Here is a 14,294-nt window from a genome sequence, read left to right as displayed (position 1 = left end):
CTTTTATAAGCACCTAAGATCCGCTGTAGACCACACTTAATACAAAAGAACCTACCAATTTGTCCAACTTACCAGTGCTGCAGGACATGTGTAATGTTTAAAATTTGTCCTTGTACTGTAGGATAGCTGCTAGATGCCCATTCTTCAATACATATACAAATGGTTGCTTGGCCGAGAGTTATGCAAAACGCTTGACCCCCCATATCTCTATGGTCAATAGAACCAGAGATATGACGCCCTGATAAATAGCATATTTGCAGGTGGCTTTTTGGAACATATTGGTACTGATTAGAATTTATCAGTCTGTATCTCAATACAGATCTCATTGTCCTTTTTATGGGTTTTATGTCACCCATTATACCTTTTTGATATCTATTTGAGCCAATATGGCTTTCATTTTAACTGGTGTCATTTCCTAAACATTTGTTTCAAGAAGTTGGTGTGTTGCTTGTGTCATCAGAAGTACTGCAACAGGGTTACGCAATTTGTATTACTGAATCCTCAAATTGAGCGGATACAGGCAAAACATACAAACAGTGATTGATTTTCCTTCGGTTCATTTTGGTTGTTATTCCTACATTTTATTGCTTTTTTCATAAAATAAGCTATGCCAAACGCCTTTGTTGTTAGTGGATATATTAAAGAGAATTACGATAGAAGACTTTAGTATGTGTAAGATATATAGAGATGGGGAGAGAGATCAAGTATGTATTTTGTGTATCTTTGGAAATATGAAATATAAACATGGTAAAAAAAGTAATGGCAGAAAAAAAAAGAAATATATATATAATTATAATAGAGGGAAACATTCCACGTAGGAAAAATATATCCAAAAACAAAGATGATGTGACTTACCAAATGAAAGTGCTGGCAGGTCGACAGACACACAAACAAACACAAACATACACACAAAATTCAAGCTTTCGCAACAAACTGTTGCCTCATCAGGAAAGAGGGAAGGAGAGGGAAAGATGAAAGGATGTGGGTTTTAAGGGAGAGGGTAAGGAGTCATTCCAATCCCGGGAGCGGAAAGACTTACCTTAGGGGGAAAAAAGGACGGGTATACACTCGCGCGCACACACACACACACACACACACACACACACACACACACACACACACATATCCATCCACTCATATACAGACACAAGCAGACATATTTAAAGACAAAGAGTTTGGGCAGAGATGTCAGTCGAGGCGGAAGTGCAGAGGCAAAGATGTTGTTGTATGACAGGTATGAGTGGCGGCAACTTGAAATTAGCGGAGATTGAGGCCTGGTGGGTAACGGGAAGAGAGGATATATTGAAGAGCAAGTTCCCATCTCCGGAGTTCGGATAGGTTGGTGTTGGTGGGAAGTATCCAGATAACCCTGACGGTGTAACACTGTGCCAAGATGTGCTGGCCGTGCACCAAGGCATGTTTAGCCACAGGGTGATCCTCATTACCAACAAACACTGTCTGCCTGTCTCCATTCATGCGAATGGACAGTTTGTTGCTGGTCATTCCCACATAGAATGCATCACAGTGTAGGCAGGTCAGTTGGTAAATCACATGGGTGCTTTCACACGTGGCTCTGCCTTTGATCGTGTACACCTTCCGGGTTACAGGACTGGAGTAGGTGGTGGTGGGAGGGTGCATGGGACAGGTTTTACACCGGGGGCGGTTACAAGGATAGGAGCCAGAGGGTAGGGAAGGTGGTTTGGGGATTTCATAGGGATGAACTAACAGGTTACGAAGGTTAGGTGGACGCGGAAAGACACTCTTCGTGGAGTGGGGAGGATTTCATGAAGGATGGATCTCATTTCAGGGCAGGATTTGAGGAAGTCGTATCCCTGCTGGAGAGCCACATTCAGAGTCTGGTCCAGTCCCGGAAAGTATCCTGTCACAAGTGGGGCACTTTTGTGGTTCTTCTGTGGGCGGTTCTGGGTTTGAGGGGATGAGGAAGTGGCTCTGGTTATTTGCTTCTGTACCACGTCAGGAGGGTAGTTACGGGATGCGAAAGCTGTTGTCAGGTTGTTGGTGTAATGGTTCAGGGATTCCGGGCTGGAGCAGATCCGTTTGCCACGAAGACCTAGGCTGTAGGGAAGGGACCGTTTGATGTGGAATGGGTGGCAGCTGTCATGATGCAGGTACTGTTGCTTGTTGGTGGGTTTGATGTGGACGGACGTGTGAAGCTGGCCATTGGACAGATGGAGGTCAACGTCAAGGAAAGTGGCGTGGGATTTGGAGTCAGACCAGGTGAATCTGATGGAACCAAAGGAGTTGAGGTTGGAGAGGAAATTCTGGAGTTGTTCTTCACTGTGAGTCCAGATCATGAAGATGTCGTCAATAAATCTGTACCAAACTTTGGGTTGGCAGGCCTGGGTAACCAAGAAGGCTTCCTCTAGGCGACCCATGAATAGGTTGGCGTACGAGGGGGCCATCGTGGTACCCATGGCTGTTCCCTTTAATTGTTGGTATGTCTGGCCTTCAAAACTGAAGAAGTTGTGGGTCAGGATGAAGCTGGCTAAGGTAATGAGGAAAGAGGTTTTAGGTAGGGTGGCAGGTGATCGGCGTGAAAGGAAGTGCTCCATCGCAGCAAGGCCCTGATCTCCGCTAATTTCAAGTTGCCGCCACTCATACCTGTCATACAACAACATCTTTGCCTCTGCACTTCCGCCTCGACTGACATCTCTGCCCAAACTCTTTGTCTTTAAATATGTCTGCTTGTGTCTGTATAAGAGTGGATGGATATGTGTGTGTGTGCGCGAGTGTATACTCATCCTTTTTCCCCCTAAGGTAAGTCTTTCCGCTCCCGGGATTGGAATGACTCCTTACCCTCTCTCTTAAAACCCACATCCTTTCATCTTTCCCTCTCCTTCCCTCTTTCCTGATGAGGCAACAGTTTGTTGCGAAAGCTTGAATTTTGTGTGTATGTTTGTGTTTGTTTGTGTGTCTGTCGACCTGCCAGCACTTTCATTTGGTAAGTCACATCATCTTTGTTTTTAGATATATTTTTCCTACATGGAATGTTTCCCTCTATTATATATATATATCTCCAAAAACAAAGATGATGTGACTTACCAAACGAAAGCGCTGGCAGGTCGATAGACACACAAACAAACACAAACATACACTGTGTTTGTTTGTGTTTGTTAGTGTGTCTATCGATCTGCCAGTGCTTTCGTTTGGTAAGTCACATCATCTTTGTTTTTGGATATATTTTTCCCACGTGGAATGTTTCCCTCTATTATATTAATATATATATATACCTTTGGAGTAATGGAGGCCACTCACCAAACAGTAGAAGTGTTAACTTGTTAACAGAAACAGGAAAAAGAATGAAGTCATTCTTTTTTGTGAGCTATGAAATTAACATTTTTCTTATTGTGTTAAAACTTGCTAATGCTAATTCTGGCTTTTGAGTTTCTATTAACCATGTTCACATATTTCAAAGCTAATGTGTTTCCACACACATCTTCACATAAGAGTATTGGTGTTGTGATAAGGCCTTCATAAACCCCAATGAACATATGAAGACGTTATCTCAGTAGTGATACACTTGTAGTTTTGTTCATTTTGAGACACTAGGGCCTAAACATAATTTAGTGATGACAGTAGAAAGAGACAGAAATACCATGCAACAAGCAATGGACTGCAGAGAATTATCATTACTCAGTTATGTGTAAGCCTCAGTATCTCAAAATGAACGAAATTGGAGGTGAGGTGTACCGCTATTGAAATAAGGCCTTCATACATAAAGGAATATCTTTGTTAATTGTAATTTTCAGTAATCGATTTGCCACCTTGATAAAAATCCTGACAAGTGAACAGAGAGCTGTTAGATATTGAAGTGCAAAAAGTTTTACATATCCAACTTCTGAAACTGGGCATTTTCATGCAAAAGCTAAGTGCCCTTCAGTTATGAGCGCCCCTCCTTCCCCCCCCCCCCCCCCACACACACACACACACTGCTTGTGTTCAAATTAAATTGTTGTTCATTATATTAGATCTCTGCCATTTAATGGCTATCACTTACAAGAGTTTTCTTTACAGCGATCAAGTTTTATTTCACACTTATGTTGCAGGTTCATTCTTAGTCTGTGCAGCATCTTCCTCATCTGGTATGAGACCACATAACTGACATTTTAAATAAACTTTCCTTTTTCTGTAAATTTTTTAGGTGATTTGCTATTTTCATAACATGAGTGGCTGTGCTTCTCAAAGAATTATCACCTTATATTGTCACTGGATGAGTGAAATGCTCGAGCAGCTGGAAAATATATATTAGTTATTGTACAAGAGCTTTACCCTATTCACTACTCATGCAGTTTACAGGTAGTTAAATGCAATGGTTCTTCAGCATATTGGAAGTCTCAGGCTAAACTGGTACAGATACAACTATGATCTAGTATAATAAATTTGTGTGCCTCAATAGGCTCGTGCAAGTCTTTCAGTTGGACACCGCCTCAGCAACATGCATGTCCCTGTGGTTTAGTAAATATACGTGGATGACAACTTTGGTGTTTACAGTCATGCCATAGGCTGTGGAAAGCAATCTTGAATAGTCATTATTTTCCTAATGATTCCTTAAAAGTATTAAGAGATAGTCCATCAGTTGCCTTATGTGTGCTTCTTTAAAGGAATGATGAACATCAGGATCAGAACAGTTATCAGAAACCAGCCATCATAGTTCAATAACTGCATGAGCTATAAAACGATCATCTGACAGAAAAAGGGAAAACAGTGGAACTAGTGAAGACAACCACTCCCACATAGCTGAAGCTCTGACTGATCGGTATTAATGTAAACAAGATGCAAATTTCACAAAGTTTGTAGGCAAAATCCTGTCTCCAAACTAACAGTGTGTCTGAGGAAAAATCACACTTAATCAGTAATCTCATGAAGTATGTAAAAAAACAACACTCTGAAACACTCTTAAAGTAAATTAGTAAATTTTAAGAGCCTGATAAAATGCAATGCTGAAAGGAGTAGTATTAACTGTGGCATTCCTCCTGCACGGACTGCTACTTGCTTTAAAGAAGACATGTCAAGTTGCAGACAGGCACAATTAAAAACACACTTACACTGAGGTGTGCTAGCTTATGTGAGTGAATGGTGTGTCTCTCTCTTTTACTGATGAAGGCTATGGCCAAAAGCTCTATGTAAGTATTTAAGAAGAAATTAAAAGAATTTCTGAATGACAACTTCTTCTACTCCATAGAGGAATTTTTAGATATAAATTAAGAAAAAAAAGAGAAAAAAAAAACAAAAATTAAATAAATAAAAAGTTGTTATATTAACGTAATTATGTGGTTAAATTAACTTAATTATGTCATGTATTGGAAAATTTGACTCGTTCCACATCATTACGAAATATCGTATTCATGATCCATGGAACTAGTATTAATCTAATCTAATCTTAATTGTGCCTGTCTGCAACTTGACGTGCCACCTTTACTGTTAAGTACCAGTCTGTCTTTTCCTGCATTGTTGATATTCCTACCCGAAGTTTCCATTGTTTGAATCACAGTATAAAGATGATATATAACCAACTAATAATATCAACTAGTGCTTCACATCCACAAAAGACAGGCAGGTCCTTGGTCACTGCGTCGAGGGCACACTGTGTCCTGTGCTTCTCTGAAAAGGCATACATTGCTGGAGGCTATGTTAGTATTAGAAGCTTTTAACATAATATGTGGGCCGTGACTGATGTGTAAATTGTCAACAGCAGAGCATGAGTTGAGAGATACTAATGTGCAAAATTTAGTGAAACACAAGTTCTGAAGAATGACTGTACATATTGTTAACAGAGGCAATATACACTCCTGGAAATGGAAAAAAGAACACATTGACACCGGTGTGTCAGACCCACCATACTTGCTCCGGACACTGCGAGAGGGCTGTACAAGCAATGATCACACGCACGGCACAGCGGACACACCAGGAACCGCGGTGTTGGCCGTCGAATGGCGCTAGCTGCGCAGCATTTGTGCACCGCCGCTGTCAGTGTCAGCCAGTTTGCCGTGGCATACGGAGCTCCATCGCAGTCTTTAACACTGGTAGCATGCCGCGACAGCGTGGACGTGAACCGTATGTGCAGTTGACGGACTTTGAGCGAGGGCGTATAGTGGGCATGCGGGAGGCCGGGTGGACGTACCGCCGAATTGCTCAACACGTGGGGCGTGAGGTCTCCACGGTACATCGATGTTGTCGCCAGTGGTCGGCGGAAGGTGCACGTGCCCGTCGACCTGGGACCGGACCGCAGCGACGCACGGATGCACGCCAAGACCGTAGGATCCTACGCAGTGCCGTAGGGGACCGCACCGCCACTTCCCAGCAAATTAGGGACACTGTTGCTCCTGGGGTATCGGCGAGGACCATTCGCAACCGTCTCCATGAAGCTGGGCTACGGTCCCGCACACCGTTAGGCCGTCTTCCGCTCACGCCCCAACATCGTGCAGCCCGCCTCCAGTGGTGTCGCGACAGGCGTCAATGGAGGGACGAATGGAGACGTGTCGTCTTCAGCGATGAGAGTCGCTTCTGCCTTGGTGCCAATGATGGTCGTATGCGTGTTTGGCGCCGTGCAGGTGAGCGCCACAATCAGGACTGCATACGACCGAGGCACACAGGGCCAACACCCGGCATCATGGTGTGGGGAGCGATCTCCTACACTGGCCGTACACCACTGGTGATCGTCGAGGGGACACTGAATAGTGCACGGTACATCCAAACCGTCATCGAACCCATCGTTCTACCATTCCTAGACCGGCAAGGGACCTTGCTGTTCCAACAGGACAATGCACGTCCGCATGTATCCCGTGCCACCCAACGTGCTCTAGAAGGTATAAGTCAACTACCCTGGCCAGCAAGATCTCCGGATCTGTCCCCCATTGAGCATGTTTGGGACTGGATGAAGCGTCGTCTCACGCGGTCTGCACGTCCCGCACGAACGCTGGTCCAACTGAGGCGCCAGGTGGGAATGGCATGGCAAGCCGTTCCACAGGACTACATCCAGCATCTCTACGATCGTCTCCATGGGAGAATAGCAGCCTGCATTGCTGCGAAAGGTGGATATACACTGTACTAGTGCCGACATTGTGCATGCTCTGTTGCCTGTGTCTATGTGCCTGTGGTTCTGTCAGTGTGATCATGTGATGTATCTGACCCCAGGAATGTGTCAATAAAGTTTCCCCTTCCTGGGACAATGAATTCACGGTGTTCTTATTTCAATTTCCAGGAGTGTATATACATAAGCACAATGGCAGAGTCAATATACAAGAATAAAGCATGAAGCTAAATTGAGTGTCTCTTTGTAGAAGATTTATTTTAGGTTTCTAGTGGGAAGGAGTGTGAATAATGGCAGACGAGATTTCAGCCCATGATCACTGCAACTGACAATTCTTTGACTGAGGTATCAATTCATCCTGACAAATTAGTAATCGTAATGATTACCATCCTTGAAGATTGTGAAATGCATGATCTCTCTCATAAGCAGCTAATGGATTAAAAGAAACAATAGATAGGTGTGCTGAGACCTATCAAGAAAATAAAATTTTTAAGGGGTGGTCCTGGTCCATCTCGGTGCATTAGAGGTTGAGTGAAGGGTAGTGCAAGGAGTTATGAGAGTGTAAGGAATGTCTACATTTGTAAATCTTGGGTACCACAGTCATATTTTCAAATTACTGCTGTTACGTGCCTTATTTTTCTTTCTACATAATGCAGTTGAAATAGCATATGTGCAAAGTTTAGTTTACATTAAAAAGACTACTTTAGATTATTACCAGTTTTCATAGCAACTCATTAACAACAATACTTGTGTGCCTTGCATTTGAAGATTATCATGATTAATATTGATCTGCACAACGATCTCAAAGTTAGTTTCAACCATAGGACATGTAGGCCTAGAACCAGTTGATAATTTTTCAGTTCTCTTTATGAACACTAGTTTTAAATTTTTTCAGAAGGATGCAGACATTAACTACACTCCTGGAAATTGAAATAAAAACACCGTGAATTCATTGCCCCAGGAAGGGGAATCTTTATTGACACATTCCTGGGGTCAGATACATCACATGATCACACTGACAGAACCACAGGCACATAGGCACAGGCAACAGAGCATGCACAATGTCGGCACTAGTACAGTGTATATCCACCTTTCGCAGAAATGCAGGCTGCTATTCTCCCATGGAGACGATCGTAGAGATGCTGGATGTAGTCCTGTGGAACGGCTTGCCATGCCATTTCCACCTGGCGCCTCAGTTGGACCAGCGTTCGTGCTGGACGTGCAGACCGCGTGAGACGATGCTTCATCCAGTCCCAAACGTGCTCAATGGGGGACAGATCCGGAGATCTTGCTGGCCAGGGTAGTTGACTTACACCTTCTAGAGCACGTTGGGTGGCACGGGATACATGCGGACGTGCATTGTCCTGTTGGAACAGCAAGTTCCCTTGCCGGTCTAGGAATGGTAGAACGATGGGTTCGATGACGGTTTGGATGTACCGTGCACTATTCAGTGTCCCCTCGACGATCACCAGTGGTGTACGGCCAGTGTAGGAGATCGCTCCCCACACCATGATGCCGGGTGTTGGCCCTGTGTGCCTCGGTCGTATGCAGTCCTGATTGTGGCGCTCACCTGCACGGCGCCAAACACGCATACGACCATCATTGGCACCAAGGCAGAAGCGACTCTCATCGCTGAAGACGACACGTCTCCATTCGTCCCTCCATTCACGCCTGTCGCGACACCACTGGAGGCGGGCTGCACGATGTTGGGGCGTGAGCGGAAGACAGCCTAACGGTGTGCGGGACCGTAGCCCAGCTTCATGGAGACGGTTGCGAATGGTCCTCGCCGATACCCCAGGAGCAACAGTGTCCCTAATTTGCTGGGAAGTGGCGGTGCGGTCCCCTACGGCACTGCGTAGGATCCTACGGTCTTGGCGTGCATCCGTGCGTCGCTGCGGTCCGGTCCCAGGTCGACGGGCACGTGCACCTTCCGCCGACCACTGGCAACAACATTGATGTACTGTGGAGACCTCACGCCCCACGTGTTGAGCAATTCGGCGGTACGTCCACCCGGCCTCCCGCATGCCCACTATACGCCCTCGCTCAAAGTCCGTCAACTGCACATACGGTTCACGTCCACGCTGTCGCGGCATGCTACCAGTGTTAAAGACTGCGATGGAGCTCTGTATGCCACGGCAAACTGGCTGACACTGACGGCGGCGGTGCACAAATGCTGCGCAGCTAGCGCCATTCGACGGCCAACACCGCGGTTCCTGGTGTGTCCGCTGTGCCGTGCGTGTGATCATTGCTTGTACAGCCCTCTCGCAGTGTCCGGAGCAAGTATGGTGGGTCTGACACACCGGTGTCAATGTGTTCTTTTTTCCATTTCCAGGAGTGTATGTACGTTACATCAGATGTAGAGAATGTTTCATAATGAAGAGCATAACTGAGTATTACAATATAACAGCCAAATGATTTTCGTTATGGTTTCTGTTGCAAAATATATTTAAATAAACATCAAATTTCTCAAATTAAAATTCATAAATGGTTTCTGGTATCAGTAGGCATATAGAATGACTTATTGCTGGGTTTTTATTGGAAAAATTATTGCAATTTAATTTTTTAATTATGTGAAAGCAGTCTGCCAAGCAGGAATGTTTACTTTCGTAATATGAAAATTTGGATCTATATTAACAAAATAACTGTTTATAATTACTGTTAGTCATAGAGGAGAACCCTGATGTATCATCAGATGTGACTACATTGTGTGTGTGTGTGTGTGTGTGTGTGTGTGTGTGTGTGTTTTCTCTTAATGATAATAATTTAATTAAATAAATAACAAAAATAATAATTAAATAAATAATAACTTTCTCTTCACTTTCTAGGATCAAAATTTTCGTTTGACCCCAGTATAGATGATGCCAGCTCTTTGTTAGACTGCCATCACAGTGGGTCACGCCGCTCTCTTGCTGACACAAGTGTTACATCCACTGCTGATCTCTCAGTGTTCTCTACAACAACGCGATCACAGGCACTGGATAACAGTCTAGACACTCACAGCAATGCATCGGAAGGTAGTGCAGGGGGTGCAAGCTCTGGAGGATCTGCCAGTGTTCAGAGAGGTCCTTCAGCTTCAGCCAGATCGACACCTCGCGCCACGCCAAGAGCTCCCAGTCCAGATGTAGTCCGTATATATGTGCCGTATGCGTCGTCGTCACCCACTCCTGCTGGGTCACCCCAACCACAGAATGGTGATGTACCACGATCATTGCCACGACCTCTGGATGATCACAACAGAATTCGCATACGTGTTGACCCACAGGAGGAGCAAACACCAGTAGTAGAGCATGGGCAGTTAGTTCGACCGTTCCGACTTGATAGCCCAGAATTTGACTTAAAGTAATTGTTGAAACTAAGGCCTACAAATATCTGGCATGTGTGTAAGACAGAATACTCAGTAACCTTGCAGAGCATGAATAATGCCCGCTGTTACATTATTCCTATCATAAGTGGTACATGCCAGAATTATTGCAAAAGTGTAATAGTGAGTCTACCAAATTTCTTTGTTCTTAAAAGCACTCTCTTTTCATACAACAGTAATGTTGTTTAACATTTAAAGCAGTTGAAATGATGCCAGATATAAGAATGTCATGTTTTGTCCATTGTTAAAAAGAAAACAAATCTGCTATATGTATATGTCAAACAAAATTCTTTGTGATTGTTGTCTGAAGGTAACTCAAAGTTTAAGGGAATGAACTTTTAGCTGTTAAATCATGGGTTGAGATTTATAGTGTCTCCTGAAAATGGCAGTCAGTTCCTCTGCTGTTTAAAATGTAAGTGGCAGTGTTAGTCTGTTTCCTTAATATCGGTTTCAACGTTATTTTGAAATGACCATTATGACAATATAAAGACATCATTGCTCCATTCCAGCTTTGTGTATAATTATGTTGTATATATCTGTTTCTACTTTAAAAATGTGTAATATTCTGTACAAAAGCAGTTACTATTATTTAGTCTGAATAGTATTTTTGAAATCTGAGTTTGTACCTTGTGTGTTTCATGCATGCACTCATCCCTTTTTTTCATATGAGGGGTAGGTCATTTCTTCCACAGACTTATAGAGTGTGTAAATCATTTGCCTATAGTGCAGGTAACTGAAATATATTTTTTTAAGATCATTGCATTCATTTGTTTAGGAGAGCATTTGATAGTAAATATTCACAAATTGTGCCATTGAATGTCGAGTTGAAGACATTAAGATTGTTTGCAATAATTTATGAAATGATATTAATTTATTGAGAAATCTAATATAAGATAACTGTTACATGACCTGTTTAGAATTTTTAGGGCCTTGCATACACAGGTGCTAGGTGAATTTCATTGACATTATACCCTTACTTGGTAATAAAGCAAATTCCTCTTGGTGCCTCGTTAATAATCAGTATGATGTTACTTGTGCAATACTGTACATATTACACATATGGATCTATTTTTATGCAGCTAAACCATAAAGAATTATACCTGTATTTCAAAAAGGTGCATCTTAGAAAATAAAAGCCTCGAATTAAATCTTCTGTACATACTAGGCTTCATCTCATAGGTCTTCCTGAAAGTCATTCAGAGAGTCTCTTAACAGATATATCATTATTACACCATGTTTGATCAGAGAATAAAGTCTTGCCATTGGAATAGCAAACTAGCTATACAAAATTGTCCATTCACATATAATAGGGCTCATTATTTATGTTACTATCCTCTCCTCCTAATTTAAAGTGTATTCGTAGTCCTCATGATGTTTTGTACAAACTTTTGTATATACTGTACAGTTATTTATTTATTTTGTTATTTTGTGTTCATGACATTAAACTATTTAATGAAAACTTCAGAACTTTGCCATGTAGTTTTTCTTTTTTCCCAAAATCAGTTACTCATCCCATTTCATGTAAGGAAGCAGATGTGAGTTATTATGAGAAGTGCTAGCTTGAGAACTCTTTTCTTTCTAATATTTGCACTAATGTTTAGAGCAGTGGCTAATGATGTAATGTTGAAACTCCTAGATAATTTGCCGTTATTCTCCAGTCCTGTGTGTGTGTGTGTGTGTGTGTGTGTGTGTGTGTGTGTGTGTGTGTGTGTGAAAGAAATACAAATGAAGCTTAGTGCCAAACACATTTTTACAGTTTCTTTAACCTGATTGAGGGCAGACAAAATTTATTGAACATTATAGCTTTGAGGAGCAGATACACAGTCTGTTGACACCAATTTCAAAAAGAACTAAAGGAAATCTAGAATATTGAATTCAGAATGGAAGAATGTGTCTGGGAGACAAGTGGTGCGCTGAAAAGAGAAATTAAGAGATTATCCCAACAAGATTCAGTAGCCAACAGATGAAAGAAAATTGGTATGTCATGTGGTAGGTAATTCAATTCTCAGTTGACTTGGCATTCATCTTATTCATCCGCATGTTTCAAATCAACTGGAGGAAAAATTATTCTCAAAGATAAAAGATCATCCTATCATTACTGAGTACGATTGACTATATTTTTTAAAAATACTTTCTTGAATTTGATTTGAATTACAGTATGGTTTAACAAATAAAACAATAAATATCTGGAGTTTGTGGACACAAAAATGTTTTCACCACTTCATTTTCATTTAATGAAAACATGTAATTCAGTCATTATATTTGTTCTATAATGCACTTAGCAAGATTCACTAAGAATGAGATTTTCACTCTGCAGCGGAGTGTGCGCTGATATGAATCTTCCTGGCAGATTAAAACTGTGTGCCGGACCAAGACTGGAAGCAGTTTTAGTCTGCCAGGAAGTTTCATATCAGCACACATTCTGCTGCAGAGTGAAAATCTCATTCTGGAAACATTCTCCAGGCTGTGGCTAAGCCATGTCTTCGCTATATCCTTTCTTTCAGGAGTGCTAGTTCTGCAAAGTTCGCAGGAGAGCTTCTGTAAAGTTTGGAAGGTAGGAGACGAGATACTGGCAGAAGTAAAGCTGTGAGGACAGGGTGTGAGTCTTGCTTGGGTAGCTCAGATGGTAGAGCACTTGCCCGTGAAAGGCAAAGGCCCCGAGTTCGAGGCTCAGTCCAGCACACAGTTTTAATCTGCCAGGAAGTTTCAAGATTTACTAAGTTCAAATATTTAAACATTTCATTAATAATGATAGTTTTGATGAGTGAAAAATTACAGCCAAATAGACAATATTTCAGAAAAGATAATAAAAATATTACATTTAGTATTTAACAATTGGAAGATGTTAAAATACGAAAAATGAAGAGATTAATCTTAATCACTGATAAAGAAATTAGTTCTGCAAGAGAGAAGATTTTGTAACCAAAGGTGGTAATATGCAAGTTTTCTGCAACAGTTTAAGTAAGATTTTCCATCATTAAATCGTTGTTCCTGGTTATTCATCCATTTCCATAATTTCGTCTTTGTTATTGTGTTAACTCTCAAACATGAGATGTTATCTGTCACACTTAATTTTGGTTCATCTCTCTATGGTCCTTGTTCGGTTGATCCACTTGTAGTTTATAATTGTATATTAATACCTGACTTTTGTTCTAAAAAACAAAGCACACATGATCAAACTGCCTAAAATCACTGAAACTACAATTGGAATATTAGAAATATAATCAAGAGTGTATCAGTGGATCTAAAGCTGCAGGTGAAACGATGACCACACAACAAATTTTTGTATGGTGTAAATATTTGTTCTGTCAGCGTTCGGTAAGTAAATTACTGTCTCCTCTATCTCAGTACAACTATGTATTACTCACTGACTTACAGTCAGTGAATGTGTTTGGGATATTGGGCTTACACTTTATTCAAGCGAAACCTCTTATTCTGAATTATTTCTTACGCTAAACCTCTGATTCTGAACTACTTCTTAAGCTGTGTATTTTCAGTAACTTTACAAGCTGTACATTTTATGCTAAAACCACCCCATTTGTTTTTCAAGTTCAAAAATAACAAATAAATATTAAATTTATAAGAAAGAAAACATGCCAGGTCAATAAATTTGTAAAAGTTCACAGTCTGAAAGGTAAAATTTTGTTTTTATAGTGTCCATTATAATTACTATTTAAAGTAATGACATACTTTTTCATGTCTGTTAGGCTTTAAGACTGTGTTTGGGTTTACCATTAATTCTGTGTTGTTGCATGAGACAAAGGAAATTAAATCACGCAGACCTAACAATCAAGCCTCAAGTGATGTCTAAATGAACAGAACATTTTGATTTGATGAACTAAACTCCATCTGCACAGGCCTGGAAAGCTCCTTGGTACCAAC

At 41.6% G+C, this 14,294-nt stretch overlaps 1 protein-coding gene across 2 annotated transcripts in view; it reads left to right on the top strand.

Moving 5' to 3' along the window:
- The window catches only part of LOC126255935 (USP6 N-terminal-like protein), a 158,794-nt gene extending 146,956 nt beyond the window's left edge, over positions 1-11,838 (top strand). The window contains exon 8 of one of the 2 annotated variants that reach the window (XM_049955441.1): positions 9,877-11,838. In XM_049955441.1, coding sequence (XP_049811398.1) covers positions 9,877-10,394 — 518 coding nt within the window. In that variant the 3' untranslated portion in view covers positions 10,395-11,838. The remainder of the gene's footprint in view (positions 1-9,876) is intronic. The other variant, XM_049955442.1, reaches the window with a different exon arrangement.
- The last annotated feature ends 2,456 nt before the right edge of the window (positions 11,839-14,294 follow it).

Source organism: Schistocerca nitens, chromosome 1, assembly GCF_023898315.1.
Source record: "Schistocerca nitens isolate TAMUIC-IGC-003100 chromosome 1, iqSchNite1.1, whole genome shotgun sequence".
NCBI lineage: Eukaryota > Metazoa > Arthropoda > Insecta > Orthoptera > Acrididae > Schistocerca > Schistocerca nitens.
Note: the sequence above shows the minus strand (reverse complement) of the source record. Positions and strands in the feature narration are given on the sequence as shown.